The sequence below is a fragment of the Rhea pennata genome, chromosome 12, assembly GCF_028389875.1.
Source record: "Rhea pennata isolate bPtePen1 chromosome 12, bPtePen1.pri, whole genome shotgun sequence".
NCBI classification, from domain to species: Eukaryota; Metazoa; Chordata; class Aves; order Rheiformes; family Rheidae; genus Rhea; species Rhea pennata.
The window spans coordinates 18,845,366-18,865,334 of NC_084674.1; the positions used below are offsets into that span (position 1 = coordinate 18,845,366).

Sequence of the window (19,969 nt, forward strand, 5' to 3'; positions counted from 1 at the left end):
ATACTTTGATTTTTTTGAAAAAAAACTCTCAACATCTGTAAGACAGTTCAAGCTGCCAGGACACAGTCATGAACTACTGCCTGAAAGATGGCTGATGAATAACTGCAGCTACTTACTCAGTATCAGTCTGAAGGAGTGTTTAGAGTGTTGTTGAATATACTGTGTTTCCTTGAGCAAAGGATTTGAGGCAAAGATGTGCATTTGTAGTCGAAGATACTTGTATTGTACAGAAGGCTGATAGCAGTTGCTGTCTTTAAGTTTTTGAGCTTGGGTTGTACGTACAATCGTAAAAATTATTTCTATGACCTCCTATTAAGTAGGCTCTGTCTTCTGTAGTATGTAGAAGGCCTTTTGTATTGGGAAGGACTAGGGAAGTACCTTTTTATTGTATGAAACTTAGCCTTTGTCAAGATGCAAGTTGAATTTTTTGCCACTTCCTGTTTTTTCTTGAATTCTTGAGGAAATGTTGGCAGCATGTCAAAATATAAAACATAAAAACTATTTTGTTAGATTGTTGCCAGCTTACTTCAGCAGTGGGTACAGGGAGCTTTTGATCATTGTCCTGTTATTCCTTACCTCACCTTACTCAGCAGAAGAATTCAGTTGAGCTTTTGCCTTGTTTCCTCTCATATAGTACCTAGAAGGGTGAAATAGTCCCACAAAGTTGTGAAGTTAAGAGGAGGAAAGAGAACAAGTTGACTGGATTTCACCTACAATTTATCTCCATTCTGTTTTATTGTTGCTATCTAATTGGTTAATCTTGTGGCTGTCCCTATGCCTAATATGTTTATTGTAACTGTACATACCTTTTCTCACTTCTCTGATTCTTAACAGTAGAAAGTTGCATGTGAATTGTTAGATTATTTCACTTGTAGTTGCTTGTGCATGTTGAACTCCCATCTCATTCTTCAGATTTTCTCTCCCCTTCTCCTTCCTTTTTACACAACTTCCCTGTGTTCTCCCATTCCTTGTTCACTTCTTGTATCAGCTGCAAGACTAATCTCTTGTGCTGTAGGCTTAAAAAAAATCAGAATAACTACTGTTAGATTTTGATTGGGTATTGTTTTAAATGTTGTTGATATTTAGAAAAAATACTTTTAAACCTTTGAACAACTGAACCTGCACAATATTTTTTCTTTCTTCTAGAATATTTCTTTTCCAGATACTAATCCGAGTTTGTGTAGCAGTGCTGAGTAGTTACAAATCTCGCTAAAGCTTGTGGGAGTTGCACTTTGAGTGAAGCACTTTGAAAAGTTTTATCCTTTAGCATATCTCAAATCAGATGCTTAGTGAAGATGTTTTTTCATGAATTCCAGTACTTTAGCTCTTCAGCTGTAACAAAAGACATCCTTTTCTCTGAGATAAGGTTGTGAAGATTTGGGGATGGGAGAGCTCTATTTTTTCTCTCCCTTCCTCCTTCCCCCCCCCCCCCCCCCCCCCCCGTTGGCATGGATGCTACGTAACAGGATCTGAGGAAATCAATTGGGAGGTTCAAATAATTTGCAACAGAGAATGCACAGGACCACACACCAAATGATGAGACTTTAACAGGTATTGATAGGTGTGTCAGTAAAGACATGTTTGGTATTATGTACTGAATTAAGTTGTTACTGGTTTCAGGGGAATTATATTGGTCTGTCCTGTACCTTAAAGTGACTGAACTAAGATTGCCTGGAGGATCTTTATTTTGACGTTTTCTGACGAACTTGTTTTTTTGACTTTGCAGCCTTAATTTTCCTTTCATAAAGATGATCAGGGATATAGATGGTGTACAAAACTACTGAAATTTAATTTGGCATTAAGCTACTAACATGACAGAAGAAGTGCACTTGCACTGAGGGGTACGAATGTGAATTTTTCACACTTTTATGGAGGGATGCAGTTTCATGGGGAAATAAACTATGATACTTACTTTGCTTGTTTCATTTATTTTATCTTCTCTCTCTCTTTCTTTCTGAAAACTTAGTAATAAATCTGGCTACTTGGAAATTTAGGGCCCCGCCAAAAAATGCAAGGTTCAAAACTGTTTCAGACTGTTCAGTTCTGAGTAAGATGCTTGTAGTATAATTTGGATATCAAATTGCATTAGAATTGTAATAGTTGGGGAAAAAGTAGTAATACTTGTATTTTTGCACTTCAGTGTGCAGTAGTAGTACTGTGTGCTGATTCGGAGAAACACGGGTTTGCATGCATCTGCATTTGGAGGAGAATTTAAGCTGAAATGCAGCTGAGTATGTACTGTGTGTGTGTGTTTTATTATTATTTTATATAATTTGTTTTCTGTTTTAAAGTATGTACCTTGCAACACTGAAAACATTCTGTATTTTTTGGTATGCTAACGGTATTAAACTTCCTACTCATGTTTAGAAAATGATCACTGATAAAATAGAATTTCATCAGTACTTTTTATTAAAATTTTCAATTGGTCCTTTTTTTAATACAATTCATGGCTTCCAGGCTATATCTAAGTTACAGCACAATTCGCTTGCTAGCATTTAGCTACCGAAGGCTCCTCAGGCGTAGATTACCTAAATTAAGATGATGATAAGATGCTCCTCTGACACCACAGAAGCAGTGGAAGTGGAATTACATGTACATTGTTGCTGAGCTATGCATGTGTGGAAAGTCAAATGCTTTCAAGGCTAAGGCTGATTATGCAGATGTGGGTGAACCATATATGTGCCAGGTGATCATGTCACAGGAGAGAAGTGTTCAGTTTTTTTCGGCGGTTTTCAGATGCTTTCAAAAGAGGCTGTGAAATCTGCTCTGTTAGCAAGAGTGAGTACCACTTCTTGATAGTTGAGGATATTGTAATTTTCTTCTACTCTCCTAATTTTGTTGTTTTTTAGGTTGCATCAATGGAGCACATTCAGGGAGCTTGGAAGACAATCAGTAATGGTTTTGGACTCAAGGATTCTGTTTTTGATAGCCCAAACTGTATTTCACCTACTATTGTCCAGCAGTTTGGTTATCAACGCCGAGCATCTGATGATGGGAAAATATCAGATACTTCCAAAACTAGTAATACCATTCGAGTTTTCTTGCCCAACAAGCAACGCACGGTGGTAAGTCGACATTACCTGCATGTAAGAAATTCATTGCTAATGCTGTGGCGTGCTTCTGGCAATAGAAATGCCAGACTTCATGAAGAGTTCTTCTTGTGATTAGATAAAATGTAATCAGCTTGTGAATTTTGGAAGATGTATTTTGAAAAGAGTATTTCTGTATTTTGAGAACCTGTATTTTTCTACATCAGTGCTGTGGTTTATCAATATACATGAACAGGATATGTTTCATAAAATATCTAACACTGAAAGACAGTAGTTGGCTGATCTAAGTGGTGATGCCTATGTGAAGTAAAACATACCGTGATTTCTATCACTGTTTTCTTCACTTGGATGCCCACAGTGAATTATGGTAGTTTAAAGCTGAATTGAAACTTCTTAGAGGGTGACATTTCTATGAGTGTTTTTTTTTTTTTTTTTTTTTTGAATCGGAGCTTACCAGTAGTTTCTTAAATCTTAGTGAAGTTCCTGGAAACTGAAATTCAAGAAGTGTTCTTCTTGAATTATCCAAGGTAATTTCATTTGCATGCATTTTTATTACTTTTATAGGATATCTGCATGTGTAAGTGCTATATAAAATTCTGTTTCACAGAAACTTAGTAAATTGTAGGGAAAAAAAAGGTTATGAAATGGCTTCAAAACTTTATTCTGTAAGCATAGAGTAATTGTGTGTAGGGCAGACAGTATGCCTGCCTGATGCGCAGTGAATTAAACTGTGCAGGCACAGGAGTCTGTTGTTATATAATGCAAGGTAATTTTTAATTTCTTATTTACAGTTGTGCATTTTATTGAAGCTCCTAAAGAAAAGGAGAAAAAATTGACTTCTTTCCTAAAAAGCTTAATATAATTCTGCCATCACTCATTACAATTTCTTTTTCCTTTTGTCACAGGTAAACGTGCGAAATGGGATGACCCTGCATGATTGTCTTACGAAGGCACTTAAAGTAAGAGGTCTGCAGCCTGAATGCTGTGCAGTTTTTCGACTCCTTACTGAACCAAAAGGGTAGGAGTCTTATTATGTTATATAAGAAACTTTTAACCAGAGAATTTTAAAATCCTGTTTTTAGAATAGCAACAATAATGCTTTATTGCTTCCCCTCTTCTGCTAGCTTCTTTTAAGAGTGCAATTCAGTTGTGAAAACCTCTGTTGCTTTCCTTGCTCCTCTAAAGGACAGCTCCTTAAGCTTCCTGGAGTAATACAAAAAATTAATTTCAGTTTCATTTCAAAATTAAAATAAATATTGAAAATATTCAGAATTGAGGGGGAAACTCAAGTGTTTTTAGCATCTTATAGAGTTATTTTTTTTAATTATACTCTAGATCAAATAATACAGTATGCATTCATATCTGAACTATAATTTTCTTCTGCGCTCGTAGTTTGTAAATGTCAGCGTTAGTGATTCTTGGCCAACCTGAATGAAGATCTCCTCTGTTCAGTTCTAAAAGTCTGCAGCCCTCTAGAACTTACCAGTGTTTGAATTTAAAGTCTCACTTCAGATATTCCTTTTTTTTTTGTAGGACCAGGGATGCTGCTATTAAATACCAAATGATTCTTTTACAAGCTGAGGGAGTGAAGGTATCTCATGGCATTAATACATTTAACTTCACACCTCAGAAGGCTTGGGCTGAATGCTCTTTTATGCCTCAGTCATGAGAAGGTCATTTGTAGGTTTACACTTCTGTGTAATTTGGACGTCCCAAGTAACCTTAGTACTGAAGCACGTAATACGGATTTCGTATCACTTAGTCTTCTACCATTCATAATTTATTATGTTGTGTTTATAAAGGTATTTCTGTGACTCCACCATAACTTCTAGGGACCTTATCTTATTCCAAATAATCAATATATAAAAATCACTTCTGTGTTCAAACAAATGAAAAAGAGTTGAATTGCTATGGCTTCAAAATTAGTTGTTGCTTACAATTTTTTTTTGTTGAAAGTTGCTGAAATACAGCTCATCATAAGAGATTAGCCTCACTTCTTTTGTATTTATTTTCAGTTTACTTAAAGTGCACAAAACTTATGTTATTGATTAGACTAGACTTTTTTTATATATATTTTTTCCCATCTCTGTAGTAATTTTGCCTTCCCTACTCTTTCTTACAGTAAAAAAGTGCGCTTGGATTGGAATACAGATGCTGCTTCCTTGATCGGAGAGGAACTGCAAGTGGACTTTCTTGATCATGTTCCACTCACTACACACAATTTTGTAAGCTTTTTCTCTTCTGTACTTCAATATCAATTAAATCAGTTATATCAGTTGAATTAGATATTCAGCCAAAAAATGTTTTAGGCATTAGGTACCTTTTGGCTTTCTAAATATGAGGAATTTCAGAAGTGATGACGTGATCTTTTTTTATTATTATTTTTTTCTCTACCCCCAATGGCTAAATACCAGTTGACAATGAAATGCTGTAATTTTATTTAAAGTTAGTGTTTCCTAGGTGTCAGAAATTTTTAAAAGTTCACATTAAGTATATTCATCAAATTTCTGATGATTGCCATTCTTGTTATATGGGTTTATATGAATGTTTATATTTCTGTAACTGTCATATTTGGATATTATGGTTTAAAGCCCAGAACTGGGAGATAATTTGCCTTTTAGTCTCTGGTTCATAGAAAATAAGCTTGGTAGCCTTGTGGAGCTTTAGCCAATTGTACTGAACATACAGAGGCGCTGTTAATTTTGCAAGTTCATGGTGTTGCTTTGTGACCTAATGCTGTCTTGCGATTTGACCAGCTGCTGGGGTTTTTTTTTGGTGATGAGAGACTTTCAGGCTTGTAGTTTCTTCTCAGCCATGTATTATTTACTGAGGGTAGAGAGGGTTAATAAATACTTTTAGCTCTGTTTTGTGTGATTTTTTTTTTAGGCTATGTAGGAAAGGCAAAGGAAGATGCACATAAATGGAAGATGAGAAGAATTATAGGAATTCCTACTTTTTTTTTCTTTTTTTCTTTCTTTCCCTTTTTTTTTTTAATGAAGAGATAATGCCTAACTCTAAGTTTTACCTTGTGCTATTTTATTCTTTCTACAAGGGAAAAGGGAACTCCATTGTCTAGCCTATTTGTTTTTTTGCCCCAGAAATACACTGTGGCAAGACTAAAGGATAATTATTTATATCTATTAGAGAAGTTAGGAATGACTTACATAAAACCCAAAGTAGCTTTGCTTCTACTCTGCAGTTTTAGAAAACTACAAATGCATTTGTCTGCAATTGATCACCAAAAAAGCAATATTGCTCTCAGCATCTCGAGGAGGCTCAAATTTGGAGGAGGGAACTTTCTAAATAAATATATATGTATATATATAAAATATTTATATATAAAATTTCCAAGCTTTGGAAAAATATGTCATTTAAAAATAGTATTTTCTTAAACTGTTTTACTTGCTAGGGAATTTTTCTATTTTTCTTGTGCAGGAGGTATTGATCATACATAAATTCACAACAAACATTTGATTAATATGGTTCATATGATTTCATCTGCTTTCAATATTATTAAAAAACAACAGCAAACCTCTTCTCACTTCTGCCCTGTCACCCCGCTCATGCCAACTCACTCACCTTACTAGACATAGATGGTGGAATACAGTTAATGTTTTTTGTTAAATGATTAAGTGAACAGTGCCCTAAATATTTGAAAGCTTTTCATTGTTTCCAGCTGAATTGGAAATATATGCAAAAACACTCAAGTGTGGCTTTAAGTTTAGTAACATCTTGGGGGGCATTGGTAACTTTTACTTGCCATTTAACTATGTCAAGCTTTAAAGATGTTCATTTTAGCTAATTAAGAGAGCTAGTAGCTTGAATAAAGCATTTAATGTGTTTTTTAGGCTCGGAAGACATTTCTAAAGCTTGCATTTTGTGACATCTGCCAGAAGTTCCTGCTAAATGGATTTCGGTGTCAGACATGTGGTTATAAATTCCATGAACACTGCAGCACTAAAGTTCCAACCATGTGTGTCGACTGGAGCAATATCAGGCAACTCTTGTAAGAACAATTTCTTTTTAGTATCAGTAGTAATTTTCCATAGCAGAAGAGCATCAATTTTCATCTCTAATAATAGAGATGAATTTGGATTGTTGGAAGTGCAATCCCTTTCATTCATACAGAGAACTTTATGGAACAGCCAGCAATGATTGTCTGTGCCCAGATGATGAAGACCTTTTACATTACATGCATTTTGTTCTTGCTGTAAATTTAATACTCTGGGACAAGCATACAAAGAGATCATAAAAGATGAGGCAATTGCTATAGTGCTATTTTTCCAACATAGGAGGACACAGTAATTCCTCTTACATACTACTTTTCTTAGAAGGGGAGAAAAAGCTAATGATTCGATTGGTCTTTAGCTAGTGGAAAAATGAGAGTTTCAGAATGACCACAACATTTTTCACTTGGAAAATAAATGCAATTCTGAGAAAGGTGATAAAGGGTAATATATTTCCATTATTAATTAGAGAGCAAGTTCAAAATCATTGTGCTGGAAGTCCAGTTATGCAAAAGTACTAAAACCTATAATTGAAATGTCAGTGATTTTAAATATGTCTTAATTAGTGACTGTGTTTTTCTAACTGAACTTAGTCATATAGTTATGCATTTTCTAATATGAACCAGTCATCAGAGGTGTAGGATGAATTGTGTCATTTTGTGCTATCTGGATTTAACAGAACTTAGTAAACTTGGTCTAGAAAACTGTTAAGGGAATCTGAAACCGAAATTTCCTTTGGGAGTCTGCAGGCATAGTTTTTAATCATACTACACACAGATTTGGGGGAAAAAAAACAAAAAAACCCCCCAAAAACTCAAACCAAAAACATTTTATAAAGACTGAGCCATGTTCTTGAAGTTCGTTATAATGAAAGAAACAGCCCTTTAAATTCCCAGCTTCAGCAGCATTGTACAGGAGGTAGTGTAGCAGTTGAAATTGTAATTGTTTTTGTTGATATTTCAGATTGTTCCCAAATTCAAATATCAGTGACAGTGGTGTCCCTGCACTACCTCCCTTGACAATGAGACGGATGCGGGAGTCTGTCTCCCGGATACCTGTTAGGTAAGCTAGTATTTCCTATCATTTCTGTTTTGGGAAATACAGTTGTTTAAAAACAAAAAATCAAGACACTCCCAACTCCTCAGAAGTAGAACAATCACATAGACGGTTGGGATGAATGTGCAAGAAGGCAACACCACTTCATCATAGATATCATGTAATATCCTTTCTTGTTCTTAGATTCAAGCAAAATGTTGATTTGAGGTTTTATAGTTTTAGTTTTTAATCTTAAGATTTTAAATGAGGTTATTAAACCTTTTCTGGGGGAAGAGGGGAGGGGCTTTATTTTCCTACCTAAGAATATTCAAGTCTCCCTTTGATATTGTGCTAATTAGTTTTATATTTCCTCTGATCAGATAAGTGTATAGTTAAGGTTGGACTCATTTGTTTTGCCTGACTTGAATGCATAAACTAAAATAGTGTTCTAAAGTTACGATTACAAATAGGAGCTTAAAGAGAGAACACTGGGAACTGTGGAGATGAACATGCCCCTCTTTAAAAAAAAAAAAAATCTGAGACTTAAAGTTCCTGTAGGTTTAAATGCTAAAATAAAAGTCACTTCCCTTCTGAAGCTGCCCATCTTCTGATCTTAATTTGTGTCTGTATTTTATTTCCTTGAAATTCTAGAGCCTGAAGAGGGCAGACCATCTTTTAGGTTTTTTCTACATCCTTGTGACAAATGTTGGCCTATTCAGGAATGAGGCACAAAGCAAGCAGCTGACTTGTAAAAGATTTTATTTATTTATGTATTTTAGAGGGAATTGCATCAGTAATTGATTTTACGTTCTCTTTGCCATCTGACTCTATTTCCAGTGTTGTTGAGCAGTGATTTATTAACTTGATATTCTTTTAAGCTTTTTGTAAAAGCTGGCTGACTTCAGTTAAGCTGCTTGTGTGATTTGGGGTAAATAGGGTTGATTGGTTTTAGCTGTGATTTATGGCTCTGCTTGAATTGAATTTTACACTGTTGGCCTCCTTTTAACTGGTATTGGGTTTCATGACTTCCTTGCTGGCTGTTCTGTGTGAAGCATTGAACAGTCTTGCAAATCTTTACAAACTTAGGGCTTAGAAGTAAAAGTAGCTTTTAAGCTATGCATTTCAAGCTAGGCTTGAAATGAAGGAGTTGTTTAAATTTTGCAGACCTGAATTAATCCAGCAGATTATCAGCATTTTAAATGTGATTTGATAAGAATTGAGGCAAACCATGGCAAATTTTTTAATGGCAGAAGTGCAGAATAGTGTTAAAGATACCATGTCAACTGTCAATTTTTTATTTATTTCTAAGTTAAACTTGGCATGATTTAGCCAACTAAATAGTTTAGTTGGCACATAATCCATACTTGTCCTCTGTTTGGTATTCTGTGTATATTGCTCTTGGACAAGATGCATTGAACAGTATTTTTTCAACTGCTGCAAGAGGAAAAAAAAATGAAAAAACATAACTTTCCCTTTCTCTCTGTTCCCTTCTCAGTTCACAGCACAGGTATTCTACACCTCATGCCTTCACATTCAATGCCTCGAATCCTTCCTCTGAGGGCTCCCTTTCCCAAAGACAGCGATCTACATCCACACCAAATGTCCATATGGTTAGCACTACAGTGCCTGTAGACAGCAGGATAATTGAGGTAATATTGCTGAGGAGAATAGTATGCAGTTAAACTCAAATTGCAACTGGCTACCTAATAGTTACTGTTTGGGTTTTTGGGGTTTTTTTTGGTTTTTATTTTAGTTTGCCTCTGTCATTTGCATAGTGTTTTCCTTAGTTGGCTGGCTGATGAAGAATGTAGGTGACCACAAAGTTAACAGTTCTTTAATGCAGTCTTTATCACCTTTGCTAAAGTTCTAAATAGATTTTGGTGCCCATTATTTGTAAAGATGTGAGGAATCTTAACACTCAAAAGTTTAACAGATCTGGAAAAAAAATTAGTTTTGTTGTAGAAATACTTACTGTTGGGCATACCTAAAATGTTTTTTGAAATCTGGATTTATTCAAGTTTTTTTGTTTGTTTGTTTGTATGTTTATTTTAAATATGACTGGAGGTACTGCAAGTCCACAAGTAGTTCTTAGGGTCTGAATAATGAAATCAACTTACTGGCAGTTGTACATCCATCTGCTTATGTGGTAAAGCCACCTTTGAGATTTTTTTCTACTGTTACTTACTTCCAAGCTTTTATTTATTTATTTATAAATTTTTTTTTCTCTCCTTAGACTGGCAGTAGTTAGGGACAATTTTTTTGAAATTAGGACTAAAGGAGAAGGTGTTTTTTGTTTTGTTTTGTTTTTTCTTTGAGATAACTTTAACAAAATAAGGAGGGGGTTGCAGGAAAGCCTTGCAGAATCAAAGTGCTGAACTGTAGGACTGTAGAGAGAACAGTGTTTGTTTTTTGCTCTGGGATAGTTTAAAAACTCTTAAGCCAAACCCTTACGCTGCTGAGTTCACTTGCTTCTTCAGATGGTAGTGTATAGGTTTTACAGCTTACCTGAAACATGCCAGAGAAGTTCTTGGGATCTTTGGTGGAGCAGAAGCAAAGTGCTTCACAGCACTATGAAGCTTTTCTGGAACAGAAGCTTTTTGTCAAGCGAAGTTTCACAGGGCGAGATACCTGTCCCTTCTCTTGTTTTCTTAGGCATGCAGCCTGTTTTGTTGCTTCAGAAGCCTTCAGGCTGGTGGTGTTTTATAGCACGAGAAAAATCCTGAAACATTCCTGAAGGAGAATATTAAATTCTATAGTGTGATGAGCTTTTAAGAAGATGTTTGTTTATTATACTTCTGTTGATATACTTTATGTATAGCAGGAAAGAAATGCTTTCTACTCTGCCTTCCCTAAAATCATAAAGGACTGAATGGAAGTAGTTGTCCTGTCATAGAGGCAATAGCAGCTTTTCCAAAAGCTGCTTTCTGGTAGGATATGAGAAAGATCATCTTAATAAAGTGATTTACCAAAGTATGGATACTAAGTGGAGTTTTAGTTTTGAAGAAGGATATTTTTTAAGTTTTGCTGCACTTAATTATCACATAGCAAACAAATTACGTTACTTCTCCTTTCATTTATCCTAAGAATTAAAAAAAAAAAATTTATACTCCCTCTGTTCTTTTCTTTTACCCTGTTGACCTAGAATAACAGCCTGAATGCTTCTCCCAGTTCCTGGTGCAGACGATTTTGTTTGAGGGGAAGAGTAGGTATTTTCTTGGTGCCTTTTGCTTTCTTGTGATTAACAGGATTGCTGTAACTTGTAAGCCGTGGCAATGTCCACATGAAATGTTTAATCTGGAGTTGATTTAATGAAAATCTTTATGGCATGTTTATACTTAAATGTTGAGAACACTAATTGGAAGAGGCAGATCGATAGAGTAGCTTCATTTTTAATTTAACTGGATGAATCCATACTACTACAAAACTTGTTTGATGATGTTGGGTTAGAGATGTATTTGGTCATACAGCTTTTAAAATGAAGTCATCTCAAACACATCTATTGTGTGGCCTTTTTTTCTCTGGAAACTATTTAGTTGAATATAGTTGTATGAAAGTTAGATTAAAAACATGATGTACTATCTTTACTTCCCATCAAAGCAAAGATGATGGACTACAGCACTTGTGTTTGTATTGTAAGTGTTGTAAGAACAACTCTGTAGAATACTTCGATTTCATTTACTATAGGATTCATAAAAAAGGAAATAGTCCTTAACTTAGGTTTGAAGTGCAACAAAAATACATTTGTTTTTGAATTACAAATATATAAGCATGATAATAATTTAAGATTACTTAGTGATTCTTTACCAGCTCACTTGAAGAAAGTTAAATTTCCAGACTAATGTAGAAAAAATGGTAATTTGTATTAATGCAAGTTTAAAAAACGTTTTATTGCCCTCAGAAAGGACAAATTTAGTAACATCCAAAAGTTCTTCATAGTTGATGCGGATTTTAATCCACTCAGGTACACAGTAGAGGAACTCTGGACTAACCCTGTCATATTTAGATTCAAGCCTGGGGGAGTGTAATTAATTAGCTAAGTGGTGTATTTTGTAAATGAAACTTTATAATAAGGGATAATTTGGGTTATTTGAAAGATTCTGTGGAGGAGTGTAGGCTTGTTCTGTTTCCTGTGAAATCTTTAATTTATTATTCTACTAACTAGTTAGAAAGTTTGAATTGACCTTCATTAACATTTACAGTATTTAACGTTTCTGCAGTGCATGTTCTTGCTTTGTACTTATACAGTACCTGGATATTTTACCTTTCCTGTATGTACTTTGGGATAATACATAGCAGGTGAGAAAAGTTGTTAAGTTATGTTTGTCAGAGCTTAGTTTATCTTGTGCATGGCTGTAGAGTTGTGTTGTAAAGTGCCTGTGGCATGAGGTGAGTGTTGTTGCACTGTACCAACTGGTGAACAGGGTAAGGACTTATTTTTCTTCAAATACCATTAATCTGTGCAAGAATGTTTTTAAAAAATCAGATGTTTCTGAGTAGGACACAAGACTTAACTTTTTATGCGTTCAAGTAGTACAGTGTGGATATTTCTAAATGTATATCGACTTGAAGTAGTATAGGGCTTTAGAAGTTCTCCTACTGTAATGCAGAAATGTCTTTGAAAGTTTGTCCCCTGAAGACACAGGACCATCACAGAAGCTATATGCAAATCTGAAATACAAGCATGTACAATGGTGGGAATGCAGACAGTACTTCTGGTGTTTTTCCTGTACTGTGTCTTTTTTAAAAAAATACTTTTTAATATACTTTGAATATTTAAATATATTGTAGGAATTTACAAATTGCATGTTTTCTAGCATATAGATTTCTTGTGACTTGAGAATAACCAATCCGTCATTTTTTGGAGGGTATTAGTCAATAATACTATATGGTATTTGACCAAAACTGTTAAGAGCTATTTCAACACAACTATTTCTACTTGTTCCTGTGTATGTTCTCACATATTTAATAAATTTATTGATCTTCTCTGTTTTAGGATGCAATTCGAAGCCATAGTGAATCAGGTATGATTTCCAAAAATAAAATAATGTATAATATTATTTTGTGGGGTTTTTTTTCCCCATAACATTTTTTCTTCTGTTTTTTTTATATTTAAGCCTCACCCTCTGCTCTGTCTGGAAGTCCTAACAATATGAGTCCAACTGGCTGGTCACAGCCCAAAACCCCAGTCCCAGCTCAAAGAGAGAGAGCCCCTGGATCTAATACACAAGAAAAAAACAAAATTGTAAGTACTGCAGTATTTAGTGTTTAAATTTTAAGCTTGAATGGGAGTAATGGAATATTAGGACAAATTTCTGTATTTAAAGGGTAATAAAAGTTGATGGTAAACTTCTTGGATTACTCTGTACTTAGTTAAAATTCCATCGTTACTATATACACAAACTTGGAGAAGATAGCATTATTGCCTTGCATTTTAAAACCCCACAACAAAGTGTAGGTTGAAAATGAATTTCAGATGTTAATTTGATATACTTTTCAGTACAAGCTGAAATACAGTTTGTACTGAAAAAGTGCGATACAGTTTCTAGCACAAAACTTTATGGTAGCTTCATAACATCCAAGAAAATATTCTATCTTTTCTTCATGTATTTTCAGTTTGGGGAAACAATAGAATAGTATTCTGGGGAGAAAAAGCTTTAAGAAAAAAAAGAGTATGTGAATTTAGTATTTTCTCTAGTATCAATTAAAATTTCTCCCTCAGTTCCTGGTGTCTTGTCAGTCCCCCCCACCTCGCCCAGATTACTGAACAAAACCTTAAAGGTTCCAGTGCATTTTAAGATTGCATGAACAAAGTTATTTCATTCTTGATATAAAACTTATATGCCTGTGCAATCTAAATGCATATATTTAGCATAATTGTACTTTAATTTTTGTTTCAGAGGCCTCGTGGACAAAGAGATTCCAGTTATTATTGGGAAATAGAAGCAAGTGAAGTCATGCTTTCTACCAGAATAGGATCAGGTTCTTTTGGAACGGTTTACAAAGGCAAATGGCATGGTAAGTACTTAAGAAGTGTTAAGTGTCTTTTGAAAACATTGATACTGTAAACAAACAAACAACCCTCCCCCAGCAATCCAGAAAAAGGTAAAACTGTTCTAGCTGTGTTGTGTGCACAACTACAACTGAAATTACTAGGTGAGAAATAATACTTTGCTAATTTTAGCAGTGAGAAAATTAAGGCAAAGAGAAGATTTGACAGAGCAGATATCAAAATCTGAACTTCTTAACTGCCACAGATTTCCATGTTTGGTAAATTGGAGCCAATATTATTTTATTTTCTGAAAAAGACGTTTACTTTTCACTAATAGGATTTGGGGTGAGAAATTTCAAAGCTTGATATTAAATTATTATTATTTTAATAATCTGTGATTTTATTAGCATACTCATTTATGGCAGCAGTGAAAGAAAATGAGTTTAAATTGCTTGCGCTGTGGAGTATTTCTAAGGGAAAAATTGTTGATGTTAGAATTTGATAGATAAAATTAGCTGGAGTAGCTTCAAAAGAGCCACATCAAGGAATTACAGAACTGTGCCCCAAATTCAGGACTTCTGATTTAGACACAAACACACATGCACATCTCTCCAGGCTCTAATATAAGTAGTAGTGTTGTTGTAAGATAAGCTTAAAAAAAGATTCAGCAGACCTGGCTCCTTCTCCACCCTCTATTTTTAAAGCACAAATACTCATATGTCTTGTCTTAGATCCCAAAGACTGTCAGCATCAGTGGAAAGACTGTTCATATGCTAATGGTAATACTCATGAACTGTTTAAGTGAAATGAAACACATAAACGAAAGTATATGAAGTATTAAATGTGAATTTTAGTATATGTTTTCCTTTTAAAAAAAATACAACTGCTCTTCATGTATCAAGAACTTCTGTGTATTAAATAGGAAATGCATGCAGCTACAGATTTACAAAGCACCTTCAGTTGTGTGTGCACAAAATAGCTGTTTGTATAGCTGTCACCTAGTTTGATATTGAAGTTGTAACCATACGTAGTTATTCTGATTTCTCAGGAAGGTCAAAGTTAATTTATCAGAAGATAACAGCCTAATCTGATTTTATAAATTCTAAATCAGTGTCAGTGATTTAACTATTTTACTGAATCCCTGTCCCCTACCCTCACCTCCCTGCTACTGGCTTATGGTACAGGAGAAATTTCTAGGAGAGCTTCCTATTTATTTGTTTATTTATTTTAACCATTATATAGCTGTGATCTTAACAGATTTATAAGTTTATTTTTCTCACAAATCTTTTCTATTTAGAATTGAAGAATGATTTCTTTGTAATAAACCCTTCTGATAATACAAACGCAGCAATAAAAATGTCTCAATGATGCTAAATGGAATTAATTGAAGTTGGCAGATTGCTGCAGACTTGAGTAGAAATTCTAGATTATGCTAGAGATGTCAAATTTTCTATTATGCTCAGCAGTGTGGGGCTAATCGCAATGAACTTTTGGAGCAGTTTTGGAAGGACTGTGTATACATCTATAGTATATGCAAACCATATTATATATTATATACTATATACCATATTATATACTATATGCAAACCATATTAGGTTTCTAATAAGCTTCCCCGACTTAGTCTTCCAAAGTAAAGGTGAAATTAATAGCATCAAGGACAGTCTTTCTCTGGGGAGTGCGTGTCTCATTGAACAGGTATCTTGCACTTCCGTATTTTACAAGATTGTTCTGATGGTTAAGTACTAATTTTGATATTTGCAACACTTCTGTTACAGACCCCATTTGGATCCTGTAGTGTCCTGTAGCATGCTTCTAAATTTAAAAGGAGGAAAGAGAACCAAGGCAGTTTAAATGGGTTGGAAGACTACCTATCATAAACAGTCACATTTCCCCCTTGACCCTGGTAATCAGTTCTAGGTTTTTGGTGGTTGGGGGCGGGTGGAAGATGATGGTCTTCAGAATGCGGCTAAAAACCAAGTGCTATTGTGTTTTTATTTTTGTAGAGAAAACTGCTTGGGGAATGCGTCAGGCCTACAAAAATATGGCAACTGACTCAAAAACAGTACATTTTTCACCTATTAGATTAAAGAAATCTTTTAATCAATGGAGCACATATAATGGGGAATATATTGAAAAATAATCTGAATACATTTAGCTTATAATTGGTGAATGCTGCATCTTTGCGTGTCTTGGCATAGCTCGTAGCAATTTTCTTTAAACTGTTCCTAAACAAAAAAATTTCTAGTACTGATAAATCATCTGTTGATCTTATATTGTACATCAACATAGTTGTGTTAGAAATTGGCTAATTTAAAGCCTTATTTTAGTAGTTATGTCAAAATGTAGCTTTTCTATCAATTATGTTCCATTGTTTCAGTAAGTGGATAGATCTGTAAGTTGAAAATCTGAGATGGTTTGCTTTAGGAAGATCCTAAGGGATGAAATAGGAAGAATACTGTACTTAGTGAAGTTAAAGATGGCTATAAATGTGTAATAATGTATTCAATATTTGTGGATCTCTGACTCCAGATTACATAGCAAATTAAGCAACTGGGGTAACTGCACTGGAAGATACTGGAGTTCATCAGGGTACTTTCTCTGAAACTTTCAGTTACTGGCTTGCATCTCCTTTTCGTAGTCTGTTCAGCAGACTACCAGCTACCAGTCTGTTTATGGTGTTTATTTTTGTCGTTGTTTTATTCTTTTTTGAATGATTAGTATTCCTATTGTATTCAGTTGATTATTGTAGTAGAGAGCCGTACTAACATTTTCACATATATCTTTGAAAAGAGACCATCTAAGAAGAAAATAATTGGTAACTGTGGTAGCAGAGAAGTCTGTCATACTAGAGATTTATTAATGTAGGTGATGGTTCAGTAATTCTAAGTGGCAGCAGCCTTTAAACTCTGAAATAAGCCTGTTTTGGAGTATAGCATCTCTCAGATCTATTGTTTTACTCACCTGAGGACTAATATCAAAGTGTCAGTTTTTCTAAGCTCCATTTCCCTTTCTGATACAACGTCAAGGCAAGTTTATCCTCTCTTGAAAATGTTCTGTCTGTCCTTAGTTAAAACGAATGTGGTGTTCCCTCCTTTCACTGAGGAGTTTGTGGGTACTGCTGTTAGTGCTTTCTACTTCTGTTAGAACAGTCAGCTTCATTTCACTGTTGTACCTTGTCGCATCAGTGTGATTCTGCTCTCTGAGTGTGCATTGTCAAGTTGTTTACAACTTTTCTCTGTACAATCTCTAAACAGATAGCATACTACATTCCCCTCTGTATTACCCTTTAACAGATATTAAAATCTATAGCAAGCATTGACACTGAATTGACATTGAAAGCGATTCAAATGAAATCTTTTGAGTAAAATTTTATAATGTATCAGCTTAAAGAACAGTAAGATATTTCATTTTTCCTTATTTCCCAAATTTGTTATTAAAATTAGTTATATATCTTTTTTTTTTTTTTTTTTTTTTTTTTTTTTTTTTTTTGCTATTTGTTGATGAAATGACTTTTTCATTAGATACAAAGTCACATAAGTGAATTGCTTGGTACTGCAGAAGTTTGTATGTCTGCAGAAAAGTCTTAACCTCATACAAATTACTAGGGGTGTACTATACAGAAATTAAGGATTTTAAGCAAAAAAGTATGTTAATATTGTTTTACAAAACAGTTGAATTTTTAGTAACTTATACGGTAAATGTATTTTCAGGGGATGTAGCAGTGAAGATACTAAAGGTTGTAGATCCAACTCCAGAACAGTTCCAAGCTTTCAGAAATGAAGTGGCTGTATTAAGGTTGGTAGCGTCTTTGATAAATTTTGATATTCAAAGGCACTGCATTTGACTGCTCCTTTTAGCTGTCTTATCCAATATGTTGTGCTTCACGAAATCAAAAGCAGATGTCCAGAGAGAAAGAATAGAAAAGAGATCATACAATGATACTTTTGAATACTGTTATAGAACTAAGAGATACAACCATAATTCAGAGTATTTCTGTGGTTTTTCACTGGTTTTCAGAGTCTTCAGATAAATAATACTAACTTCTATAATCTTCCAGGTCACACTTGACATGCCATAAAAAAATGGAGATAAATAAATTCTACCATAATTGTCATCGCTAGAGAGAATACTTGAACAGTGCCTTTTAGAATTGTAGCATAATTCCTTTTTCAGAGTCTAGTCTCTGATCCACATAACTTGTTTTCTGCTTTCAAATACTGTTTCTGTAATATCCAGTTAACGATCTATGTTAAAACTGAATCCTTGAACTGAACCAATTAGAGTATATAAAAATTAGTCTCATGTGTTAATTCCTTTAGATGGAAGACTAAATCCTGATGGGAATAGTAATTATATACTATAAACTTACCACTTTCACAGCTTTCAGGGTGATTTCTGTTAACCTAATGACTTAAACTTTGACTGTTAGTAATTTCAGAAAGCCTGAATTTTCATGACATCCTTCATTCAAAAGAATAGTAATACTAGGATAGCTTTAAATAATGTCCTAAACAAAAGTATTTGCATTAAAAGCAGAGAACAGCTGATCTCTATTTAAAAAATAGCAATTAACTACTGTTGCATTTTCTTGTTAGTTTAAAAACAAACTTTACAAAAACATCCACATATTTCATAATTTGTTTTGCAGGAAACTTATTTTGGGGCTCAAAAGCTGAAAGATGTGCCTTTAGCTGGGAATGAATGTTTTGAAGAACTTTAAAATGTCTTTTATAAAAATACTAATTTCTCTTTCTACTGCTATTTATTAGGAAGACTCGGCATGTTAATATTTTGCTCTTTATGGGCTACATGACTAAAGATAACCTGGCTATTGTTACACAATGGTGTGAAGGAAGCAGTCTGTATAAACACCTGCATGTTCAAGAGACCAAGTTCCAGATGTTCCAGCTCATTGATATTGCCCGGCAGACAGCACAGGGAATGGAGTGAGTAGGATAAACAATGGTGGCTATTTTAATCTCTTGGAATGATGTCCCCCCCCCCCTCCCCCCCAAGTCACAAAGTTATTGCTTTAAAATAATAATGGGTCACAAAAAAGTGTCACTATGGTAAACAGAGTAATGTCTGAATGTTTGAATAAATCTTTCAGAACTTCTGAAATACTATTTAAATCTTTGTTATGGAGCTCTAAAAAGACCCTGATCCATTTTAAAGACTGTTAACATGGTAAGGTCAAGCACTCAAATGGAAAAGTAAAGATCTTGTGCAGTCTTAATTCAGCACTGTTGTGTTCATTCTTACTTTCATGTACTATTTTTTGCATGGACTCTTGTCCTAGCTTATGTTAGACCAATAGTCCAATATAGCATACTTAACAATCAACTTTCCTGTACTTTAATTCTAGCTTGAGGTCTTACTGGAACACACTAGATGAGATTGTGTTCTGAACACAGAATTACTTCCGCCACCCCCGCCATGTTGCTTATAACATTGCAGTGCTTTGGCAAACACTAATTTGTACTCATAGTACTTCTGTGAGATGAGGGAAGGCCATTTGTTCCCATTTCACAGTTACAGTGCTCATGCACACAGATTAATCTTGGAAACATGCTTGAGACACCTGAATTGAGATGATAACTGTTCAGTTTCTCTTTCAGAGCTATTAATATTACAATATTCATAGCATATAAGATACTGACGTTCACTGAAGCTGTCAGTGCTCATCTGTTTTGTAGATTGGAACCAAGGTCTCTAGTCAGACACCCAAAAAACTAGGAACGTATATTGTTAACACAAATGAAAGCAGTTTGTGGAGAAGTGACCCGTAGCATAGCATACAAACTTTGTTAGTATCAGGACAGAATCCAGTTCTTCAGGGCATTATTCTATTGCATAACTGTAACGCTACTCTCTCTTCTTGCGGTTC

The 19,969-nt window shown here is 34.6% G+C and overlaps 1 protein-coding gene across 6 annotated transcripts in view; it reads left to right on the forward strand.

Annotated features, from left to right (window-relative positions):
* Positions 1 to 19,969, forward strand: part of RAF1 (Raf-1 proto-oncogene, serine/threonine kinase) — a 79,686-nt gene that overhangs the window by 51,566 nt on the left and 8,151 nt on the right. For 3 of the 6 annotated variants that reach the window (XM_062586005.1, XM_062586003.1, XM_062586006.1), the window contains 12 exons: positions 2,850 to 3,065; positions 3,956 to 4,068; positions 5,173 to 5,275; positions 6,899 to 7,056; positions 8,021 to 8,119; positions 9,588 to 9,741; positions 11,235 to 11,294; positions 13,086 to 13,113; positions 13,207 to 13,334; positions 13,990 to 14,107; positions 17,793 to 17,877; positions 18,852 to 19,028. In XM_062586005.1, the coding sequence (XP_062441989.1) occupies positions 2,859 to 3,065; positions 3,956 to 4,068; positions 5,173 to 5,275; positions 6,899 to 7,056; positions 8,021 to 8,119; positions 9,588 to 9,741; positions 11,235 to 11,294; positions 13,086 to 13,113; positions 13,207 to 13,334; positions 13,990 to 14,107; positions 17,793 to 17,877; positions 18,852 to 19,028 (1,430 nt within the window). In that variant the 5' untranslated portion in view covers positions 2,850 to 2,858. The remainder of the gene's footprint in view (positions 1 to 2,849; positions 3,066 to 3,955; positions 4,069 to 5,172; positions 5,276 to 6,898; positions 7,057 to 8,020; positions 8,120 to 9,587; positions 9,742 to 11,234; positions 11,295 to 13,085; positions 13,114 to 13,206; positions 13,335 to 13,989; positions 14,108 to 17,792; positions 17,878 to 18,851; positions 19,029 to 19,969) is intronic. The other 3 variants (XM_062586007.1, XM_062586008.1, XM_062586009.1) reach the window with 3 other exon arrangements.